General features: G+C 47.4%; 2 protein-coding genes and 1 long non-coding RNA gene across 4 annotated transcripts; 2 read left to right on the forward strand and 1 right to left on the reverse strand.

The window, feature by feature from the left end:
- Window positions 1-5822: 5822 nt before the first annotated feature.
- Window positions 5823-10871, reverse strand: LOC123153672 (WAT1-related protein At1g09380-like). The gene is made up of 3 exons (XM_044572679.1): window positions 10765-10871; window positions 9605-9667; window positions 5823-6666 (listed from the first exon to the last, which is right to left on the reverse strand). The coding sequence occupies exons 1-3, from the start codon at window positions 10869-10871 to the stop codon at window positions 5823-5825; spliced, it is 1014 nt and encodes a 337-aa protein (XP_044428614.1).
- On the forward strand, window positions 10831-13018 carry LOC123154407 (uncharacterized). The gene is made up of 2 exons (XM_044573156.1): window positions 10831-12391; window positions 12628-13018. Exon 1 carries the CDS (start codon window positions 11035-11037, stop codon window positions 12142-12144), a length of 1110 nt encoding a protein of 369 aa, XP_044429091.1. The 5' UTR covers window positions 10831-11034; the 3' UTR covers window positions 12145-12391; window positions 12628-13018.
- A 3432-nt stretch (window positions 13019-16450) lies between these two features.
- LOC123149069 (uncharacterized) lies at window positions 16451-20064 on the forward strand. Of its 2 annotated transcripts, none has more exons than XR_006474341.1 (2): window positions 16451-17944; window positions 18063-20064. It is a non-coding gene; the product is annotated as an uncharacterized lncRNA (long non-coding RNA). The 2 variants fall into 2 exon arrangements; XR_006474342.1 differs by having other exon boundaries at window positions 16451-17044.
- The last annotated feature ends 1521 nt before the right edge of the window (window positions 20065-21585 follow it).

Consider the following 21585-nt stretch of genomic DNA (forward strand, 5'->3'; position numbering starts at 1 on the left):
TCATAAGCTACTCTTTTTCTTTCATCGTCTTCTCCGTCAAATCCTTCAATCTCAATCTTGGTGTGTCCATGAGCAGCTTCTGTTCCCAGCCAACTTCCCCAGAGGACGCCCCAGATCTGGGATAGCTAGAGAAGGAGGACGACTGCTGGTGCATTCCTCCGGATTTCAGCGATTCTCCTTCCTCAAGCCAAGATGGAGAGGAATCCAAATCCTTCACTAGACGTTACGCCCCATATAATCATTAATGTGCACTGTATATCCTCGATTGCAGTCCTCTTATGGCCGACCGCGAAGAACTTTAGAGATAGCAGCAACATGTACCCGAAGATGGCCTCTTGCACTCAACCAAGAAGAGGTTTAATGTTATATATCGGTCGGTAAATTTTTCCATTGGAGATCTTGGGAAACCAACACCTTAATTATTGTGATATTGTCATCACTAGACAACTACATCCAATATAACCACCGATGCGCACTTTATATCCTCGGTACCGGTCCTCTTATGGTCGACCGCAAAGGACTTTAGAGATAGTAGCCATAGGCGGGTCTGTTGCATTCAACCATGAAGAACTTTAATGTTGTATATCGATCGGTATGTTTTTTTGTTCGGAATCTTTGGAAAACCAACCTCACAATTAATGTGATATTGTCATCACTAGATGCTACGTCTCATATAATCGCCGATGCACACTTATTATCCTTGATTGCGGTCCCCTTATGATCAATCGCGAAGAACTTTCGAGATAGCAGCCATATGTATCCAAAGGTGGCCTCTTGCACTCGACCAAGAAGAAGTGTAATCCTATTTTATCGATCAATAAGTTTTTTCATTGGGGATCTTGGGAAACCAACACCTTTGGATATCGGTTCTCTTATGGTCGACCGCAAAGAACTTTAGAGATAGAAACCATATGTACCCGTAGGCGGACCTATTACAGTCAATCATGAAGAACGTTACTGTTGTATCGATCGGTAAGTTTTTTTCATTCAGGATCTCTGGAAAACCAACACCACATTTATTGTGATACTGTCATCACTAGATGCTACATCCCATATAATCGCCGGTGCACACTTTTTATCCTTGATTGCGGTCTTCTTATGATCGACTATGAAGAGCTTTAGAGATAATAGTCATATGTACCCGATAGCGGGCCTTTTTCACTCAACGCCTAGTATCAACTTTCACATACTCTGACCGGCCATATAACTACTCCTATGGCATTCATATCATCTGAGATTAAATATACTCTGACCGACCATTTAAGTTGTGATATTGTCATATTAATGCACTTAAATTGTATATGAAAAAACGATGATCTGCATTGAGCAACATATTTTAACTCGAGTGACGAGGCGTCTTTTGAATCTTTTGGACTATTGAACGAGATATAAATTCACAATGGAAAAAGCAAGGGCCTAGCTGACTGTGTTTGCACGAGTACTGGCGAGTGGGAGATACAAGGGGGGTGGAAAATTTAGCTTGAAGTGCACAGTGCTGCTACAAGCTTGTGACGCGGTACAACACAGGCACCCGACTTGGAAAAACACTTTTAGAAAAAGGAGACTTAAAACTTTCTAAATTATTTTTATAGTAAACATGGCCTAATGTATTACTCGTGTAAAAAGTTTCACGAAAGAATGATTCTCGTGGTTTCTTCAGCAAAAAAGAGAAGACAAAATCGCAAGTTCAAAAAATGCGAATAGTAACTTTTACGTGGTACAATTATATTTGTTCCCGTCGAGAATAACACGTCGCGCTAGTATTACACTAAGTCAGATTTGTTACAAAACAGATTCATATTTTTTGACTCTTTAAATATTTTAAAACTTTTTATTAATTCGGGTGCAATGGCACCCGAGGTCCATTGGCTATTTCCCGCTAAGGCTTTGTTTGGTGACTCAGGGAAGAACGCCCAGGGTACTACATCCCTTCGGGGGAACTTCAGGAGCACACGTAATTCCCTTCCTTTCCACGGAAGAGATCTTCTCCTCATTTGTTGGTACAGGGGAGGGGAAGAGAGGGTTGGAAGGCACAGGCGAGGGAGGGAGAGCGAGGCAACGGAGATCAGATCGCGCGAGGGAAACGACGGGAGGATTTTCCACGAGTGTGGAGGTGTGGGACCTTTTCCCGGGGAAAGGGCAGGATTCGGGCAGTCACACCACATCGAACGGGTCGTCCAAATGAGAAGGCTGTTTTCCCAGGCGAGGGTCTCCATGTGGATTTCGGGCCTTGGAAAAACGTGGGGATCCCGGGGGGAACCCACGCAACCAAATGAGCCCTAAAAGATGGGCCTATATCAATATGGAGAATCCCTCGCAAAAAAATTAAAGATCAATATAAAGAACTTTCCTGCTGTTCAACACAGAACTTGTTAATTTATTTGGTACAATATCCTTACAGTCATAAAGAATCTCAGGGAAGGAGCTTGTGGTGGGGGGTGGACGAGTGAGCCCCACATTTGTGAGCAGTACCACCAGAAATTCTGCATGCTAGCGTCGAACTTTAGCGAGGACGCGTCCAGAGCTTTGTATGTCCAGAGATTTACTAAGAAGGATACATTTTTAGAAGATAAATGCACTTAGGTATTAATAATTAAAAATTAAAAATTAATTAAACACGTGTTAAAAAGAACTTTGGCATCTTCCACAGGAGTTTTATACATTAATAATTAATTAAGCACGCGTTAAAAAGAAATCTGGTGCAATTACAAATCCTAGTCGAATCAACAGTTGTAATCGATAGACTGGAGGGAAAGGAAGGCATGCGTGATCTAGGGGAAAAAGAATCTATAGGGTGGGTCCCACCTACAACTTAGTCTGGTGGAATATGGTTCACTATACCATCTGTTGATCTGTTGAAATATTAAAAGAGCAAACATTATCTTCTCTAAGTGCACCCGACAAAATGTATACGGATACATTGCCATCGCATGATTAGTCCCACTAAACTCAATCTAACGGCTAGCCTTAACCGAATCTGTTCTTTGTGTGCACTTAGCAATTTACATTGACTGACCGTACTCCACCGCAAAGGAAAATATGAAAATCCATGCCTGGTCAATTAGGAAACTATAATCACGGACACATCCTATTAAGAAACTAATCATGGGCACATCTAATTGTTAGGAAACTAATCACAAACCCATCCTATTATTAGGAAAAAAATCACGTGTGCATCCTATTATTAGAAAAATAATTACGAGCCATCCTATTAGGAAATTAATCACGGACGCATCTAATTATTGGGAAACTAATCATGGCTGCATCCTATTAGATAACTAATCACGAACGCATCTAATTATTAGGAAACTAATCGCGAGCGCATTCTATCGTCTCCTATCAGGGAATCGTGATCGCGAGTCGCCAGCCGTCACCAGCCCACCACCCACGCGAGCCACAATGGGAGACAGGCGAGGAGGAGCTGCGGCTTCCTCTAAACACACTTCTACTGACTGCAACGCCTTCGTCCACATCATGGGCATGCTCTCCGGAAACCACCGGCATCCGCGTCGACTTCAGCTCCATCCACAACACCCACACTGACAACCACCCACCGCCGAGGTCCTTCAAGTGGGGGCAACGCTGAGTATCTTGGACCAGTATAAGCGGGCCAAAAAAATCTGCCCCCACAGCCATGCATGTAGATTCGCCTGGTCGCCAACCATCATCGTCCCCAGGGCGGTGCAGGTCTCGACCACTGTGCAGCAGGTGAAGCTAATCACGGCCCCATCTCACTCGCCCGAAGCCACCGCCGACTCCCTCAGCTCTGACGCGTGCTGCTCTGTTGGACACGCTTGTCCGGTACTCACGCGTGGACGACGTCGTCCAAAGATAATCCCTGTGCATGGAGGCCGCCGCTTCAAAGCTGGATGACTGACTCACCTGCGTCGACAATGCCGCCCAGCTGGTGAGAGGACACGGTCGCCGCGGCTGCTCGCAGACCTGAACGACGGAGACGCTCGCCTTCACGCGAACGCACCACACGCACGCATTAACCAAGTAAGTATCGAGTGTTGTTTTTTTACTGTCATCGCTACCTCATTGGTGGTGACACATCTAGAAGTACAGGAACTAGAGATGAGGCAATGAGAAACAAATGAGCGTTGGAGCACACACAGAGACGTTCGCCTTCTTTCTTTCTTTATTTTTTCACTGATTTTCGCGTACCAACAGACATTCCTGTTTTTTAAGTACTGACTACCGGTTATTACATGGCCAACTCACGACTACATAGTGAACTCACAGACAAATTCGCTGAACCAAGACCTTACTTGCAGTCATGAAATTACGTTTCACTGAGAAAACCTAGAAGTTTGCATAAGTTTTAATGAAAAAAAAAACTAAAGTTCGCATAAGTTTTACTAAAAAAACCTGAAGTTTGCATAAGTGTATTTGTTTGTCCAGCAGATACATGGCAATTGTAATTTTACATGAGCATTTTCATACCGTCTTTATCTACAGTTGAGTTATCATGTTTTCCTGATAGAAAACTTGGACTACATACAAGAGAAGCAAAAACTGCATGTTGATTATGATGATGATGAATTTAGGATATTTTGTGGTCATGGTAAATTTCATATCATTTAGTACATAAACAATATTCACAATTTTATTTTATTACCATCAATTGTGTTGAGTTTCTTTCATATATATATGTATTGACCCTCTTCTTTAAATTAGATGTGACAGATGCAGAATGAACTCATACCACATGATCGCATACGAGCAATTCAAGAGAAATTGGCGGGATTCTTTCTTGACCATGTCATACATAAAGACGGAGAATGTCATGTGGAAGTTGAAATTGATTTTAGATGTTAGGGATTATAAGAGATGTTATATTGTACTCCCTCCGTTCCATAATATAGTGCCTATAGATTTTTACAAAAATCAAACATTATAAACTTTGACCATGTTTATAGAGAAAAGTAGGTACATCTAGAATACCAAATGCACATCATTGAATATATCGTGAGTTATATTTTTAGAATGTACATGTTTGGTATTGTAGATGTACACGGTTTTCTCTATACACTTGGTCAAAGTTGGCAAAGTTTGACTTTTACAAAAATCTATAGGTACTACATTGTGGAATGGAGGGAGTATATATGTAGTAGTGTCGGATAGATATACACAAAAACTTGTTGCTCGATCAATCTCGAAGAAAGAGAGGTCACTTCTCTCTGTATATGTTCATGATGATCTTGTGTAATTCTTGACTGAAATTTGTTGGCACTGAGACGGTTCCTTAGCTTGTCCTAAGTGACATTTTCATGTGTGACTATACTTGCATAAATGTGTGCATATGAATAATCATGATGAATCTTCTAAATAATTTTGAATTTTATACATTGAGAAAAGTGGGTGGTCTTTTAATACAGGAGACATGTTGATTAAGAAGAAACGATATTTCAAATTATTTGTACGAGTTGGAAATAAGAGATCGTGTACTTTATAGGGAAATTTCAAATTTATAAATAAATTGTCTTGTATTAAGTTTAGTATAATATGTTAATCCAAATAGATTCGTATTGCGTGTGCACATTTATTAGTTTAAATAGACGTGCGTTGCACGTGCACACTTACTAGTCTGTTGAAATTGGTCACATGGCTCGTATACACGGATGGGGCATGCAGACCTGACAGCTAGGTGGGCCATGTCGATTGGACATCATGCTTGATCTACGGTCAAGATTCAGGTTGTGCCCACAACTAGTTAGGAAAAATCCACGTCCATTCTCAAGTTACTGGTAAGTACGATGCTAGTATCATGCTACGATTGGTTGAGCAGGTAAGCTAAATCCATCGATCGCTCTAGCTAGCTAGGCGACGCCATCGTCGGTGTGTCCTCGCCGCAGCCCCTGCTCGCGGTCGTCCCCTTTGGCGGCAGCGGCGAGCTCCTTGCGCTTGCCCCACAGGAACGCGTAGAGGCCTACGACGACGAGCGCTGCCCCGAGAACACCGCCGAGGTAGAGGTCGGTGCCGAGAAACACGGCGTCGACGGCGGCGGTGACCACCAGCGATAGCGAGTTGAACATGGCCGGGTACACCGGCCCGCGGCGCGCCACCGCCCACGACACGAGCACGAACGTGGCGCCCGTGTTGAACACCCCGGAGTACACCACCGTGACCAGGCGCAGGTCCCACCCCAGCCTCCACTCCGCCGCCCAGCCATGTCTGTCGCCGGTGGGGGTGAGGGCGAACGCCACGGCGGCGGCCGCGGCGGACTGCAGGCTGCCCGCGGCGCATGTGAGTGCGGTGGCCCAGTACCGGGACGGGAACACCTTGGCGACCCTGGCCTGCACGACGAACCAGAGCGCGTAGCTTACGCAGCTCCCGCACAGGCACAGCGTGCCGGCGGCCATGTCGCGGGTGCCGTGTGGCGCGGCGGTCGGCGCGCCGCCGTGGGCGTGGTCGTGGAAGTGGAGGTGCGGCAGCGGGAGACGAGTGCCCTTGAAGAAGCTGACCACCATGGTGCCGGCGACGCCCACCGCTGCGCCCAGGAGCTTCATCCTGCCGGGCCAGTGGGAGAGGGAGAGGCGCTCGGCCCGCAGCACGACGGCGATGAGGAAGGTGGCCACGGGGATGAGGTTGAGGAAGTCGACGGCGTAGGCGGCGCTGGTGTCCCGCAGCCCCCAGTAGTACAGCCCCATCGCAAGCAAAACTCTAGTAGTAGATCATAGATCATACACACACATATATTTGAATTTGTGTCAAGACAAAGAATGTTAATCGGTCCAGAATATTAAGAACCAAAACTAGTGTGGACAATTTTATTTTTCTCTGGCACATGAAAAATTGTTTTATTTTTTTAGTACATGACAATTTGTTTTCAGATATGCTGTTTAGGGCCTTGTACGGAGTGTTTAGAGAAATAAACCAGTTTTTCTTTAAGCACCCGCCGTGCTTATGTGTAGAAGGTAGACGCCTAAAAAATCCCTAAGAACATCATGCATTGCATTGCATTGTACGTCATGGTTTATTGGTCCTCATATTTTTTTGTGTCAAATTTGGACCATGAATTTAATAAACAAAATGCTAATGCATGTCACAAAATTTTTTATCATTGAAAACTATGTTGAAATACGAATCCAATGATATATTTTTTATGACATGCATTAACATTTTGTCAGTTAAATTTATGATCAATTTTTGACACAAAAAACGAAAAGGATCAATAAACCAAGATGGAGGTAGTACAAGGCCTTAACTAAGGTAACGGAGAACTGGTAGAGGTTTGCAAACGGACCAATCACTCATTATCTAAAGATACATATAGAACTAAACTAATTTTGTTTTTAATTGTTACTAGCAAAAATGCCCGTGCGTTGCAACAGGAGAAACAAATCTTCGCACACGACTGCCTAACACGGGTAATGCTAGTTATTTATATGCATACAAAAGTCAGGCTGGACAATTATATACAGACATATTAAAAGAACTACAGACGTGATCAACAAAAGTAACTCGATGTACTAAAATTGCTTAATTTGCCGGCCATACGCAAGAGGGATAATAGAACATAGGGAGAATTTTTCGCCTTTCTTTATTATGAAAAAAGTCAACAACCCGTGTTCGCATGGGCCAATTACGTAGATCCCATAATATACAATTTTTGAGAAATTTATTACTTTTCTATTTCATTTTTATCCAGAGTTATAAATATAACTGTGTCACCTCGTCATCTAGCAAACTTTGGCATCATTCAAATATAATCTTTTAAGTGAATCAAAGCGCCAAATAGAATGTTCAGATTTGTTTCATCTTAGATGAGCAATGGAATTTTATAGGAGTGGCTAATCGGTATAGGAAAATGCAAAGGGTGCAAATACAAATTTAAATGTAATGCAACCAAAAAACTTCCAGGACCAGATTTTCTTACAAAATTCATTCTTAATTAATGATATACACCTGCAAGTATTCCATGTTAATAGAAATCTTGTACCTTGAAAAAACTGCCATGGTCTAGCATCTCTATTTCATAACTGGTGATGCAAGAAAAAGTAATAAAAGTCAGATTTGTTTTTCATTCACTCATGGTGGACAAATAGATAAGATCTGCTGATGAGAGATAAAGAAAAGAATACAAAAAAAAAAGGATGAAGCCTACCTTCTCCTAATACCATAACGGAGTGGCATACTTGATGATTTGAATTGCAGGTCTTATTTTATTTCTATCAACATAGGCACATAATAAAATTAGGAGGTGTATGCTTCCGATTTTGACTGGGTTGTTTTGCATTGCAAGGTGAGAAGCACGATCTGGCTAGGTGGTAGGTGGAGATGTGGTTCCAGAACCTATTATCTCAAGCAGACAGAGCTCGACCGCAAAAGCTTTTGCTGGTGGTGCGCGCGTCTCAGTGATGACAACATCATCACGGGTCTGAGGAGCAAGCTCGCCGAGGCGCTTTGCGCTCCTCCTCGTCGGCTGTGCCCAGGGTTCTATGCTCACTTTGGCGAGTAACAACGCCGGGTGTCTGTCTTGGAACTGTTGTCTCACGGCGGCATCGTGCTGACTTGGTGTGCAGCCGAGAAAGACCGAAACAACGTAACATTTGCCGCTGGCAAGCGTGGAGCGCACAGCCAGGCAAACATTGCTGCCGGCAACAATCGCAGCGAGACGCACAAGGATGAGAATGCATGCATTGTGCACACGCCGTCCAGGAGGTCTGACGGCAAGGAGCACAGGCCAGGCCCAAGCACTGATTCGTGACGCCGGGATGAATATATGCGGCGAATCGTAGTCCGTGATGTCCTCGTGCATGAACAGGTACTCGTCGCCCTCACTCCATGGTATTGTTGCTGGGCGAGGAAGCCGGGTAGGAAGGACGGGTGGGCACGTGCAGCTCTGGTCATGGCAGCACAACATGGTGGCGGCGACAGACAGGGGGTTCGCCGGGGCGGCCCTGGGCAGGATTCCAGAGTTTGAGATTTGCCAGATTTTAATCACGATGGTGCGGTGGAAGGGACGAGCGCAACTTTAAAGTTTGGGAGATGCGAATAGTTTGTTGCGTTCGGGCGAGATGATGCAAATCCATCTTTGTGTAGTGTAGGAACTATTGGTCCCGTGCACCGGATGTGTAATACGACTTGGACACGGACTTGGTAAGCAATTTCAATGACAACTAATGAAACGTGAGGGCCATGATGGACTGTGGGTTATGTGTCAGCCGTATACATCTTGGAATAAAATTGTCGTCAGGCCCGGTGCTTCTAAAAAGGTATATTTATTTTTTAAATCTCAGCCATCAATTTTTATGACTAACACAGAATCAACGAATATAGAAGGGTGACGTATAGAGAACTATGAAAGTTTTCGTCCTTTAATATTAGGTAGAGATAGAGATTGGATCAAGAACCGACAATCATGGTCATCAACAACTAAAGAATTAAACTAGGTCATTTCTCACTTTAGGTGAACTGGAGTAGTAGTACAGCGGCTTTAAACTCTCATGTCTAGCACAAGTTGCCATGTTGCCAAGTTGCCATGCATGCATGACCAAAAACCCGGCATTGCAAGCTACCCTGTTTCTAAATATATGATGTTTTGGCCGTTCAATTTAGGAACAGAGGAAGTAGTTGTGAGTTGCAGGTAGAACATTACCCGAACATAGCGTTGATGGAGATCCAGCCCAGCACGGTGAGGTTCACCTTCTTCCACATCTCCCTGCAACCATCCACGCGCATGGCGTAATTAAGAAGAGCAGATATCAAATGGTCTTGAAAAACATATGTAGTATGTACTCCCTGCGTGCACTAGCTAGGATATCAAGGATGAGTATGAACTAGCTAGGATATCAACCATCCACATCTCCCTGCAGCCATCCACGCTCATCCTTGACAAACTCTTCCTAGCTGCTTTTATATAACAAATGGTCTTGAAAAGAAAGGAAAAACGTAAGATTTACCTTCTGGCTTCTTTTATTATTATTATTATTATTATTATTATTATTATGATAGATTAGCTAAAACACAAGGGTCATTTGTGGATTGACTAGATCATGTTTTCTTGTCATCTTCTTTTGCCTCTAGCTACTTTGCTGGACATATCTTTGCCAGGATTGGAACTCTTCTTGGTGCGTGAGTTGTCAACATGCCATCTCTGCTTCGAAGTAAAAGCAACGGTGCTTGCCATTTTTCACCGAAATCGTGGTCTACTCTTATAGCTACATGGGCGGTGGATGGGCCATTTGGAACGCTAGTTAGAAGTGACTTCATCTTCAGCACAGATGCAGAAAGATATTGACAATGGAGATGGGCTGGCTCACACACACACGCGCGCGCAGACACGTTCACAAGTCGACAACAAACCGAAGATAAACAGAACAAAGAAGTATGATGGGGTCAGCTAGGTTTTTACGAGCACGTACGTACGAATTACAGCGTTCGGTGCGGTCAAACGTACGCACGCCAGAGTGCCGTAGCCAGAATATTTATACGCCCGGGGCCATCACCATGTAGCCACAGAGCCTACTACTGTAGCCACAGAGCGCGGCTGTGGCCACGGTCACGAAGCTCTTCCCCTCCCCGCCCCAACACGGCCTGGCTACGCCCGTGGCTCGTACTACAAACCACCCAGTAGTAACACACGTTGTGCATGCTCTCGGACGTAGGAGTACATACTCCTGTGCGCGCGCACATGCTGCTCGTCACTCTGGACATGCGTCAGTCTCGTGGCGGAGTGAAGGACGGACGCGGCGACGTACCACGCATGCCGGTCTGCAAAGTCAGTCAACTCCGGACGCGCGCGTGGGTACGGCGTACCTCTCGAAGACGGCGGCGAGGGGGGCGACGGCGACGGCGGCGACGAGGTTGCGGTAGACGAGCAGGACCAGGGGGTGCATCCCGCGGTTCATGGCCACCTTCGACATGTTGAACTGTCATGTTGTATGTTTGTATGAGCTCCTTGTAACGTCATTCTGTTGTAACAGTAGATACTAGAATGTAGGGCGTCCTGGTCAATCGCCACTATCCCATCGTGGCCCTGCATGTAAGGATCACGCCATGTATATCTACCTGTAACTGTACCAGTGAATGAATGCGGGATTCACAATTCTTGTTGGTAATCAGAGCCTTGCCATGTCTACCAGCTCCTCCCACTCTCCCTCCGCCTCGCCTCCCCTCATGCGCGACGACGATGGCTCGGCCATTGCAAACCTCTCCGCCGGCCTGTCTTCTGGTGAGCGGCCACGCGCATCGCTCTCCCCTGATCTCCCTGCATCTGGCGATCTTCCCCTAGCTTCCCACCCACCCAACACTGCCTCTCTCCCTGTGCCACCGCCCCCGGCTGCGCCCTCCACTCCCATACCAGCCAGCATCATCGGCGTCCTGGATTTCAAGCTGGCTCTTGACGACAGCAACTTCACCCGCTGGCGTAACTATGTCACCCTCGTGCTCGCGCGGTACCATGCGGAGGACCATATCCGCGTCGGCGCGGATCGCCGTCTCGCCGACCCTGCTTGGCGGGACGACGACAACACCCTCGTCTTGCTGTTCTTCTCCACCATCGACGGCGACCTCCTCGACATCATCGCTCCCGCCGGCTCCACTGCCTTCACCATCTGGAGCCGCTTACACGAGTACTTCCTCGCCAATGAGGCTGAACACACCATGCACCTGGGACAGGAGTTCCGCCGCTGCGAGCGTGGTGATCTCTCCATCAACGACTACTGCCGTCGTCTGCAAGGGATCGCCGCCTCCCTCGCTGATGTCAAGGAGCCGGTTACGGATCGGGCCCTCACGTTGCAGATGCTCGATGGTCTCGGGCCCAAGTTCGCTATGCAGGCCGCCATCCTCCAGGCCACCATGCCGCTGCCCTCCTTCAACCAGGCGCTCTCTCGCCTCGTCCTCGCCGAGCTGACCCTGGACAAGCGCGCTCCCGCCGAGGGCGCCCAAGTCCCCACCGTCCAGCACGACGACCGCGGCGGCCACGGCGGCAACGGCGGTGGCGGCGGCAACGGCGGCAGCGGTGGTGGCCGCGCGGGACAGCTCGGCACCAACCGCAACGGTGGGCGCGGCGGGCGCGGACGCGGCCGTGGCCGTGGCCGCGGTGACACAGCCGGTGGGCGCGGCGCTGGAGGCCAGCCCTGGCTCGGCTACTTCGCGCCGATGGGGATGCCCTTCCCTCCGCCGTGCGCCCCCTAGATTCCACCCAACAGCGTCGGCATCCTCGGCCCCCGCCCCGGCATCCCGCAGCAGGCATATCCCGTGATGCTCCCTGATGCACCCTCGCCCACTCCCGCTCCACCCGCCTCGTACGGCACACCACCTCTCTCGTGGGACGCCAGCGCCCTCTACCATGCTGCGCCCAGCTACGGCACCGCCTTCTCGCCCCATGCTGCCGAGTGGATCATGGATACAGATGCGGCGTTGCACGTCTCCGGGGACCCAGGTACCTTGACCTCGTTTCGTCCCTTATTAGCACCTTATTCTCGTCATATCATCGTCGGTAATGGAGCTCGGCTTCCTGTACTTGCCCTTGGTACTGCTCATCTCCCACCTCGCCCCTTCTATCTCAGTCACATTCTACTTTCTCCTAATATTGTTAAGAATCTTATCTCCGTCCGCAAATTTACTCGCGATAATTTGTGTTCTGTGGAATTTAACCCCGCTGGTTTTACCGTGAAGGATCTAGCCACCAAGGAAGTTCTTCTGAGATGCAACAGTGAAGGCGATCTCTATCCCTTCTCCGGCACCAATGGCGCTGCACCGTCGTCGGCCTTCACCATCTCCACACATGACTTGTGGCACCGGCGGCTTGGGCACCCGAGTTCCTCCTCCTTTTCCCCTTTTTCCTTAAATTTCCTCAAAACTTGTAATAAAGATGCCCGCAAATCACCATTATGTACCGCATGCCAACTTGGCAAACATACACGCCTCCCTTTCCCTTCCTCCACCTCCTACACCACCGCCCCATTTCATTTAGTTCATTGTGATTTGTGGACATCACCGGTTGTGAGTTGCTCAGGCTACAAGTATTATCTTATGATTATTGATGATTATACTCATTTTTCATGGACTTTTCCTCTTCGTGCAAAATCTGAAACTTGTGATGTTCTTCTCCGTTTCTTTCAGTTTGTCCTTACCCAATATGGTGTACTTATTCGATGTGTGCAGTGTGACAATGGCGGCGAATTTCTCACCACCGCTCTTCGCGCCTACTTCTCCTCTAACGGCGTTTCCTTTCGTCTCACCTGCCCCCACACCTCTCCACAAAATGGGAAAGCCGAGCGGCATATCCGCACGACCAATGACGTTGTCCGCACGCTCCTCTTCCAAAGCTCGCTTCCTCCTTCCTTCTGGGCAGAAGCTTTGCACACCGCCACCATTCTTCTCAATATACGTCCGTCTCGCGCCATTCATCATTTCACCCCTCATTTTCTCCTCTACGGCGTCCACCCAACCTATGACCACCTACGCACGTTCGGGTGTCTCTGCTTCCCGAACATCTCTGCTACCGCTGCTCACAAACTCTCCCCTCGCTCTGCCCGTTGCATCTTCCTCGGGTACCCCCGTGAACAAAAAGGCTGCCGCTGTTTGGATTTATCCACGCACAAAGTTATTATTTCTCGCCATGTGGTATTTGATGAATCTTCGTTTCCTTTCTCTGATCTCGCAGGATCCCCCGCTGCAGAAAATCCGGAGCCGCCCCTCGTTATCCGTACCTCGTACCCACCCTTCCCGCTGGCCCGCGCGCCCACCCTTCCTCGTGCGCCAACTGTCCCCGCCTCCTTCGATCGCACCCGCCCCACCAGCCCACCCGCGCTCTCGCCAATCCTGCCCGCCCGACCTGGTCCCTCGCCAGGCCCCACTCCCACAAACCCGCCAGCCCCCGATCTCTCGGGCTCCTCCCCATGCACTCCACCGCACGTCTCGCTCTCGGGATCCCCCCCATGCACGCTCGATCTGCGTGGCTCCCCTGCCTCTGTTTCGCCTCACCAGTCCACGCCACCTGATCAGCCCCTACCAGCCCGCGCCGTCCCTGTTGCACCGCCTGCTAACCCTCACCCGATGCAGACCCAAGCCAAAACTGGCTATGCCATGCCCAAGGACATCCTTGATCTTCACGTATCCACCACTCCCTCTCCTCTGCCATCCTCGTATCGAGCAGCCCTCAAGGACCCGCACTAGCACACCGCGATGCTAGATGAGTTTAATGCGCTAATTCGGAATGACACTTGGTCTCTGGTTCCTTGTCCTGCAGGTGTGAACGTGGTGACCGGCAAATGGATCTTCCGCCACAAACTTCATCCGGACGGCACCTTGGCGCGGTACAAAGCTCGGTGGGTGGTGCGCGGCTTCACGCAGCAGGCCGGCATCGACTATGGGGAGACGTTTAGTCCCGTGGTCAAGCCGGCCACTATCAGTGTCGTCCTCAGCATTGCGATGGCTAATGGGTGGCCCATCCGCCAGATGGACGTCAAGAACGCATTTCTTCACAGCGATTTGGCTGAGACCGTCTACTGCCTACAACCTGCGGGCTTTGTGGATGCGGCTCGCCCTACACATGTTTGTCGCCTAGACAAGTCTCTCTATGGGCTCAAGCAGGCGCCCCGCACTTGGTTTCTTCGGTTTACCCAATTTCTCCACACGCTTGGCTTTGTATCGTCCAAGTGTGACACCTCCCTCTTCATTCTCTGCCGTGGGAATGCCCTTGCCTATCTTATTCTCTATGTTGACGACATTATTCTTACTGCCAACACCACCAGCCTGCTTCAGTCTCTCATCACATCTCTCTCCGGCGAGTTCTCCATGAGCGATCTAGGCGACATTCACCACTTCCTTGGGATCAATGTTCATTGCTCCACCACCGGCCTCTTCCTCTCGCAGGAATAATACGCGCTTGAGATCCTCGACCGTGCGCATATGCTTAACTGCAAGCCTATCTCCACTCCTGTTGACACTCATAGTAAGGTCTCTAGCACCGGTGGCGTCCCTTTCCATGACCCTACGCTTTACCGTAGTCTTGCCGGCGCCTTACAGTACCTTACCTTGACGCGTCCCGACATCTCCTACGCCGTCCAACAACTTTGCCTCGTCATGCACGCCCCACTCGATGTCCACTATCAGCTCCTCAAGCGTGTTCTTCGCTACCTCCGTGGTACGACTCACTATGGCTTGCAGTTGTACCGCTCTTCGTCCCACGATCTTCTTGCCTACAGTGACGCCGATTGGGCTGGTTGTCCCGACAGCCGCCGCTCCACTTCCGGGTTCTGCATTTTCCTCGGTGCTAACCTCATCTCCTGGTCGTCCAAGCGGCAGCACACCGTGTCCCGGTCCAGTGCCGAGGCCGAGTACCGTGTCGTCGCCAATTGCGTGGCGGAGTCGTGCTGGCTTCGACAACTACTTGGCGAGCTTCATCGTCCCCCTCGCCGTGCCACCGTTGTCTATTGTGACAATGTCAGCGCCGTGTACCTGTCGTCCAATCCCGTTCAGCACCAACGGATGAAGCATGTGGAGATCGATCTACACTTTGTTCGTGATCATGTGGCACTCAGCGAGGCGAAAGTGCTTCACGTACCAACTACATCTCAGTTTTGCCGACGTCTTCACAAAGGGGCTCCCCTCTTTGGTGTTTCATGAGTTCCGGTCCAGTCTGAATGTCTTGCCTGGCACCGTTCGGACTGCGGGGGGGGGGGGGGGGGGGGGTGTTGACTTGTCACGTTGTATGTTTGTATGAGCTCCTTGTAACGTCATTCTGTTGTAACAGTAGATACTAGAATGTAGGGCGTCCTGGTCAATCGCCACTATCCCATCGTGGCCCTGCATGTAGGGATCACGCCATGTATATCTACCTGTAACTGTACCAGTGAATGAATGCGGGATTTACAATTCTTGTCGACAGCAGCATGGTGCCCACCGTCAGAAGCTGCACCAGCACCATGCCGGCCGGCAGCGCCACCCGCTCCGCCTTGTCCCTCCTCCTCCTCCTCGCCTCCGCCGCAACCATGGCCGCCACTGCCGGCGCCACGTCGCCGTCCGCCATTACCCTAGTCAGAGAGCGGCCGAGGTTTACTTCTTGTGGGAGTGGGAAATGATCAAGCAACGCGACGCCTAGGAGAGGAGGGGCAGGAGAGCGATCGGGCTAGGTATACTAAGAATACTAGGCCCGTAAGGGTTTCTTTTTTCTGATTTTTTTGAACTTTTTTTTACAACTATGGTAAAATTGACGCGTGTGACAGGGTGTTTCCCTTCTTTCGTTTGACACGTTTCACCCACCCCTTTGACTGTCTACCGGTCAAATTTGTTTAGGAGTAAAAGTCTGACGTGTAGGAACCCACGACGCGTGTAATTTCAGAAAACTGAGGGTGCACCACGTGTTGCTGTTTCTGGATGGTTTCTGGTCTCTCTCCTTTCCCTTCATTCCACGTGTGCTCTTTCACGCTCTCTCTCGAATACTCCCGTGGATAGATGACCCTCCACTGCCCTGCCGCTGCTCCATCGCCCGTACACGCTTATAGAAGCCCCCTCCCCCTCCTTCCCTGTCTACCTCGTCCCGCTCTCAATCTGGCCAATGCGTCTCGCACGTCGGTCCATCCACGCCGACCTCGCCGGAGCATCGCATGCGACCTCACTGAGGGCCGTGTCTCGCCGGATCCCCGTCGCGAAGCCCTCATCTACCCTGTCACTGCCGTCTCCCATCTGCCCTCAACGCAGCCGAGGTGGTGCTGCACCGAGGAGACATGGGAGGACCTGCAGATCAGTCGAGGTCACGCTCACCCAGGCTGCTGGCGTCTCGCCGTCCCGTGTCGCTCAGCCATGCCTGCCTGGTGCTTGACACTCGACCCCTCGAGTCCTCCCGCGTCTTGCCCTCAAATTCGGCCTGGCAGCCGGCGCTGCCCCGCCCCGCATCGTCGTCGCGGACTCGTGGGCGTGAGGAAGCGCCACAAGTTCCTGTTCCTCCGCATCTGGCTTCTGGCAACCGCCGTAGGGTCCGGAGGACGACTTCCTCGACCAGTCTTCTCCCAACCAGGCTCTCCTTTCCGCCACCGTAGATGCTTCGGGAAATAGGGGAAGCATCAACGACGACGCCGGCCAGGCAGCGGTGAGCGTCCTCTTCATTTTCTCCCTTTTCTTTTTCTCTGCCTTTTTTTGTTGGTTTTCGCGTACTCCTTATTAGATTTATCCAACTCCTATCAGGAGCAGGACGCCGTGCAGCTGCCTGGTTTGTTCCAGCCGGTGTCTTGTCTCCTAGCTAGCGTACCAATTAGGTGCCCTCGCACACAGATCATGTGTGTTTGAGTTTTGAGTTTTCAGGAGTTGTGATTGGCTGATTTTCAAAAACAAAAAGGAGTTGTGATTGGTGCTATCTGCTGACTGCTTCATATCAAGTGGGCTGATGTGGATTTTAGATGTTCCACGCGCAGCGGTAGAAGCAGGTTAGGTCAACAGGTGGGCTGCAGCCGGCAGATTAATCAAGTATGGTAATCCAGGGCAAACATCTGAAGCTGGTATGATGCATCGCTTGCGATATTGATGGTAAACATGTGCGAGTTGTCGTAGTTTGAGAAGAAACAACTTAGCAACAATATGCATTTTTTGAGGATTTTGACATATTATGATGTGATAACTGATTCTTCCTTTTTGTTCCATTTTTGCACAGTGCTAATTATGTATGATTCTCAATATATATGCTTCATTATCTGGATTTTCTCCTTTTTTTACTTATATGCTACTTTTTGAATGGTTTTACATTTATTATACAAAGGAAAAATATACGAGGCTGAATAATGTTTGTTAATCTGCAACTGATGGAAAACAGATTTTCGACAAGGCCCATCACCTTCATGTTTTAATTGTACTGACTTCTGAGATGTCCTAGCAAGTTTTCATGCCCATGTAACTTTGCTGCTATACATGTTCTGCAAGGAAGTAGAAGGTGTTGTGGTCCCATTATTTTAGAGGAACATGAAATTGTGTCCCTCCTGTTCTGTAGTAGAGTCCTGTAAGTGCTGCACCAATTTTAAAAATTCCTCATTGCTTTTAACATTTCAAATCATATTTATGTTCCACTGTAACATGACAAAATAAGTACTGATGGGAGCATCAACATTTTTTTACAGGTCAGACTATGTCGAATTGGCAGAAAAGGAAGTTAATTTGGGACTATTGGTTTCGCTGTTATTTCTTAGGCTTTGTTATGTTATTCATCTAAATTTGTTATGTTATTCGTCTAAATTTGTGTTGTTTGACCCACTGTATACTGTACAGTGCATGGAACTACCTATTTCTGACGAATATATTGCTCTCTGGAAAGGTGTGTGTACTGCTGATTGTGGTGGCGTGTGCAAGGGGCGCCGTTCCCTGTCCTATGTGGTTCCTCGGCTGCACCCTCCTCTCACGAACAATCAATCTATGTGATGTTTTCTTTAGAGATCATTCAAATATTGTTTTGTTAGAACCTCTATAATATTCTCTCTGCTTGGGTATTGGTTGTTGCAGGATTAGAATCGTATCGTGATACCCACCATATGAAGCAAACATCAGCAACGACCTAGATGACTGCCTGAAGGTAATAGTTCTTCCTATAGAAGTTAACCCCTCGACTTGATATGGACTTAAATATACAACATGCATTCCCATTCAGTCAGAATATGTGGTAGAAACACATTCATCATATGTATGGCCAATTCTAACCTTTAATGGAGGTGCTCTTGTTGTGTTCACAAGCATGGTCATTACTCATATTTGTGAGTTGCAACCAAGATGCAAAAGTGTCCTTTTTGTGTTTCTCACAAGTTCTTTCCTTCTTTCTGTGTGCAACTTTGACAACTCTCCAAGGAGCATCCAAGTATGCTGAACTTTTTTTATATATATCTGGGAGTCATACGCTGGACACTACACTCCTGCATTTGCAACTCATGTGCCAAGGCGGAATAGAACAATGAGGGCATTTACCTTGATTTGAAGGTTTCAGTCAACTCCTTTTGGATCTCCCCATGTTGTAAATTGTTATGAAGGTTTTTGTAGTTTAATCTTCTTTCTCAAGGTGTTTGCAATTAGCATGGCTTACAAATCCAGTATAAGGTATGCACCAATTATGCATTGGATGTGGGTGTTCGGTGTCCCATGTCAGTCTCATGGACTTGATTAATTTGCATACTGCAGAATGCAGCAGTACTTTGCTCAACAAAGGTACAAGTTAATCGATTCATCTATTTGCTGGATTAAATAATATATGCATGAGCATATTCAGTTAATTAGCATGAGCATATCCATCTTCTGAGGTATACATCAGAGAGAGGGAGAATTCTTATTAGCCTTGCTGCCTACTGACATCGAATTTAATTTTATCTTTTCTTTCAGGTAGCTTTGGTGTTGTATCTTGCCTTGCTACCTGTTTTTTTTATTGCGATACCATATTCAGTTCCGTGAGGCTGAAAATTGGGTGCAAAAATATAAAGTGGAATACCCTGGAAGGACAAGTATATTCATATATATTCAACCTAGGTTTTCAGTTTTACCATCTTCCTTAGCTGCTGCAACATGAAGGAGTGACTTTACAGGATTGTCATGGACTTTATATAACTACCCAGCTACACGCATACACTATTTTTTTGAGAATACACACATATTTTGCTTGCAATTGTGAATAAAAGACTGGTAAAGATAAGTGTTAACTGTGTATCCATAGTCTTGCTCTTTTTTCTTGGATGTTTAAGTCAAATGTTCATTCATAGTCTTTTTTTATAGATGTCCCTCATAGTCTTTTTTTATAGATGTCCCTGCCATAGCACAACAATGGAGGGTAGAATGCAAGAAATGCTCAAATAATTGGGTTGTAGCAATTAGATGGGCTTTTTGATTTTCTATTGAGAAAATTGCATGGTTTATCCACTCATTAATTATTGCAGTTTTGTTGTGGCAGGAACAGAGCGTGTATTGCAGTTTATACTACCGACAGGATCAGAACATTTGTCTCTCTGAATTTTGTTTAGAAAGGCATAACATATCGGAACTGAATTTTTCCTAGAGCAATATTCATGTTTATTCTTACTTGTATAATTTTGTTTATAAAGGCTAGATCAAAATAATAAAAACAACACACTTTCATTTTTTGGTGAACTGAATTAGATCAAAATGACGAAAGTTCTGTACACCTGAATTTTATGCTGTCTAACAGAGCATAAGTCAAATTTCTGCTAACGAACGAAGCAGCACAGATGCTACCGTACACGTTCAATTTACTGTCGAACAGAGCAACATACATGCTTCTTTCCCTCACTATAAAGATATACACATGCAAAACATACAACAATTTTGGAGAACTCCGTGAAAGCAAATTTCAAACTGACTCAACGGCCGCCGCGCACTACCCGCTAGTAGGCACTAGCTAGGCAAGCGGCCGGGGAGTGAGAGCGGTCGGTCGCGACTAGTTATATATAGCCGGAACCGATATATGCCTTGCGTTGCGTCGACTACCATATTTTCCCAACAGACAGGTATACAGAGCACATGCTCTCGCGTGAACAGTAACACAAAAAATAGTAAATTTTCTCAAAAAAAATTTGTGGATGTCCATGTTAGTGTGGTAAGCATGCTTGATAATTTTCATGCAAAATGGAGCAGCAGTGTTTCATCGGTGAAAAAACAATTTTGGGGTGACATTTGGTGTTCATTTTTTTCTTGCACATGCCAAAATGGTTAACCTTTTTGCCTCAAAATTTCCAGGTAGCATTTGGATGTGACTAAGAACAAATAAAATCTTTATCTTAATTTTTTTGACATTTCAAAAATTACTTTTGGGCTCGGGAGCTGAATTGAATTTCCGATACATGATACATGCATAGCACATCTGTAAATACATAATGCTTCAAAATTGGACCCCACAAGAAAAATTGACCCCCAAGTAAATACAAAACACTCTGCAGAAACAACTAAAAATTAATAACATGGGTTCTGATTCAAGCGATCAAAGAAAAAATTGGAAAATTTGAAGGGACAAGATCCGAATTCGCGGTTCTGGAGGTTAGTGATAGGGCAGCCTAGAACAAGCACCTCACTGTTATACTCCCTCTGTATCAGAATATAAAACATTTTTGACACTTAGATGTTAATGTTTAGGTCAGACACGGTTGAACAGGAGACGGGTTTTTTTTTTCGAAACAGAGGCAAAAGATTTGTCTCATCTATTAATTAAGAATAGGATAGAGTTTGTTACAAGCGACCCAAAACAACAGCATGGATTATTACTCTCGCGACATAAGTGACCCTAGGTTTTTAGCCCCGGCGGTGACCCAAAGATTTGCCTCCGTCGTGATGTTGTTGAGCAAAATGGTTGGTGGCGCGCTTTTGTTGCGGAAGACCCTTGCGTTCCTTTCGTTCCTTACGGTCCAGGAGACAAACATGGTAAGCGTAGCCATGGCCTTCCTCTGAGTGGTGCCCGCGCCGGCACGACTTTCCCACCACTTCTGTACGGAGCCTTCCAAGTGCCAAGAAGTGACATTGAAGTTCTCAAGTCGTAATTTCTCTTTGACCAAGCCCCAAAGCCTCAATGTGAAACGACACTTGAAAAAGAGGTGCGCGCCACACTCTTGCACTCTCTTGCAAAGAGGACAGAGCCCACAATTTATCCATCCCCGCTTG

This window comes from Triticum aestivum, chromosome 7A (assembly GCF_018294505.1).
Source record: "Triticum aestivum cultivar Chinese Spring chromosome 7A, IWGSC CS RefSeq v2.1, whole genome shotgun sequence".
Lineage (NCBI taxonomy): Eukaryota > Viridiplantae > Streptophyta > Magnoliopsida > Poales > Poaceae > Triticum > Triticum aestivum.

Bases quoted from the DNA above. Each gene is read 5' to 3' on its own strand.
- LOC123153672 (XM_044572679.1), bottom strand. From the start codon at position 10,871: ATGTCGAAGGTGGCCATGAACCGCGGGATGCACCCCCTGGTCCTGCTC. The intron at 9,668-10,764 runs GTACGCCGTACC...GGATGGTTGCAG, and splicing joins CTCGCCGCCGTCTTCGAGAG to GGAGATGTGGAAGAAGGTGA. The intron at 6,667-9,604 runs GTAATGTTCTAC...ATCTACTACTAG, and splicing joins TCCATCAACGCTATGTTCGG to AGTTTTGCTTGCGATGGGGC.
- LOC123154407 (XM_044573156.1), top strand. From the start codon at position 11,035: ATGAATGCGGGATTCACAATTCTTGTTGGTAATCAGAGCCTTGCCATG.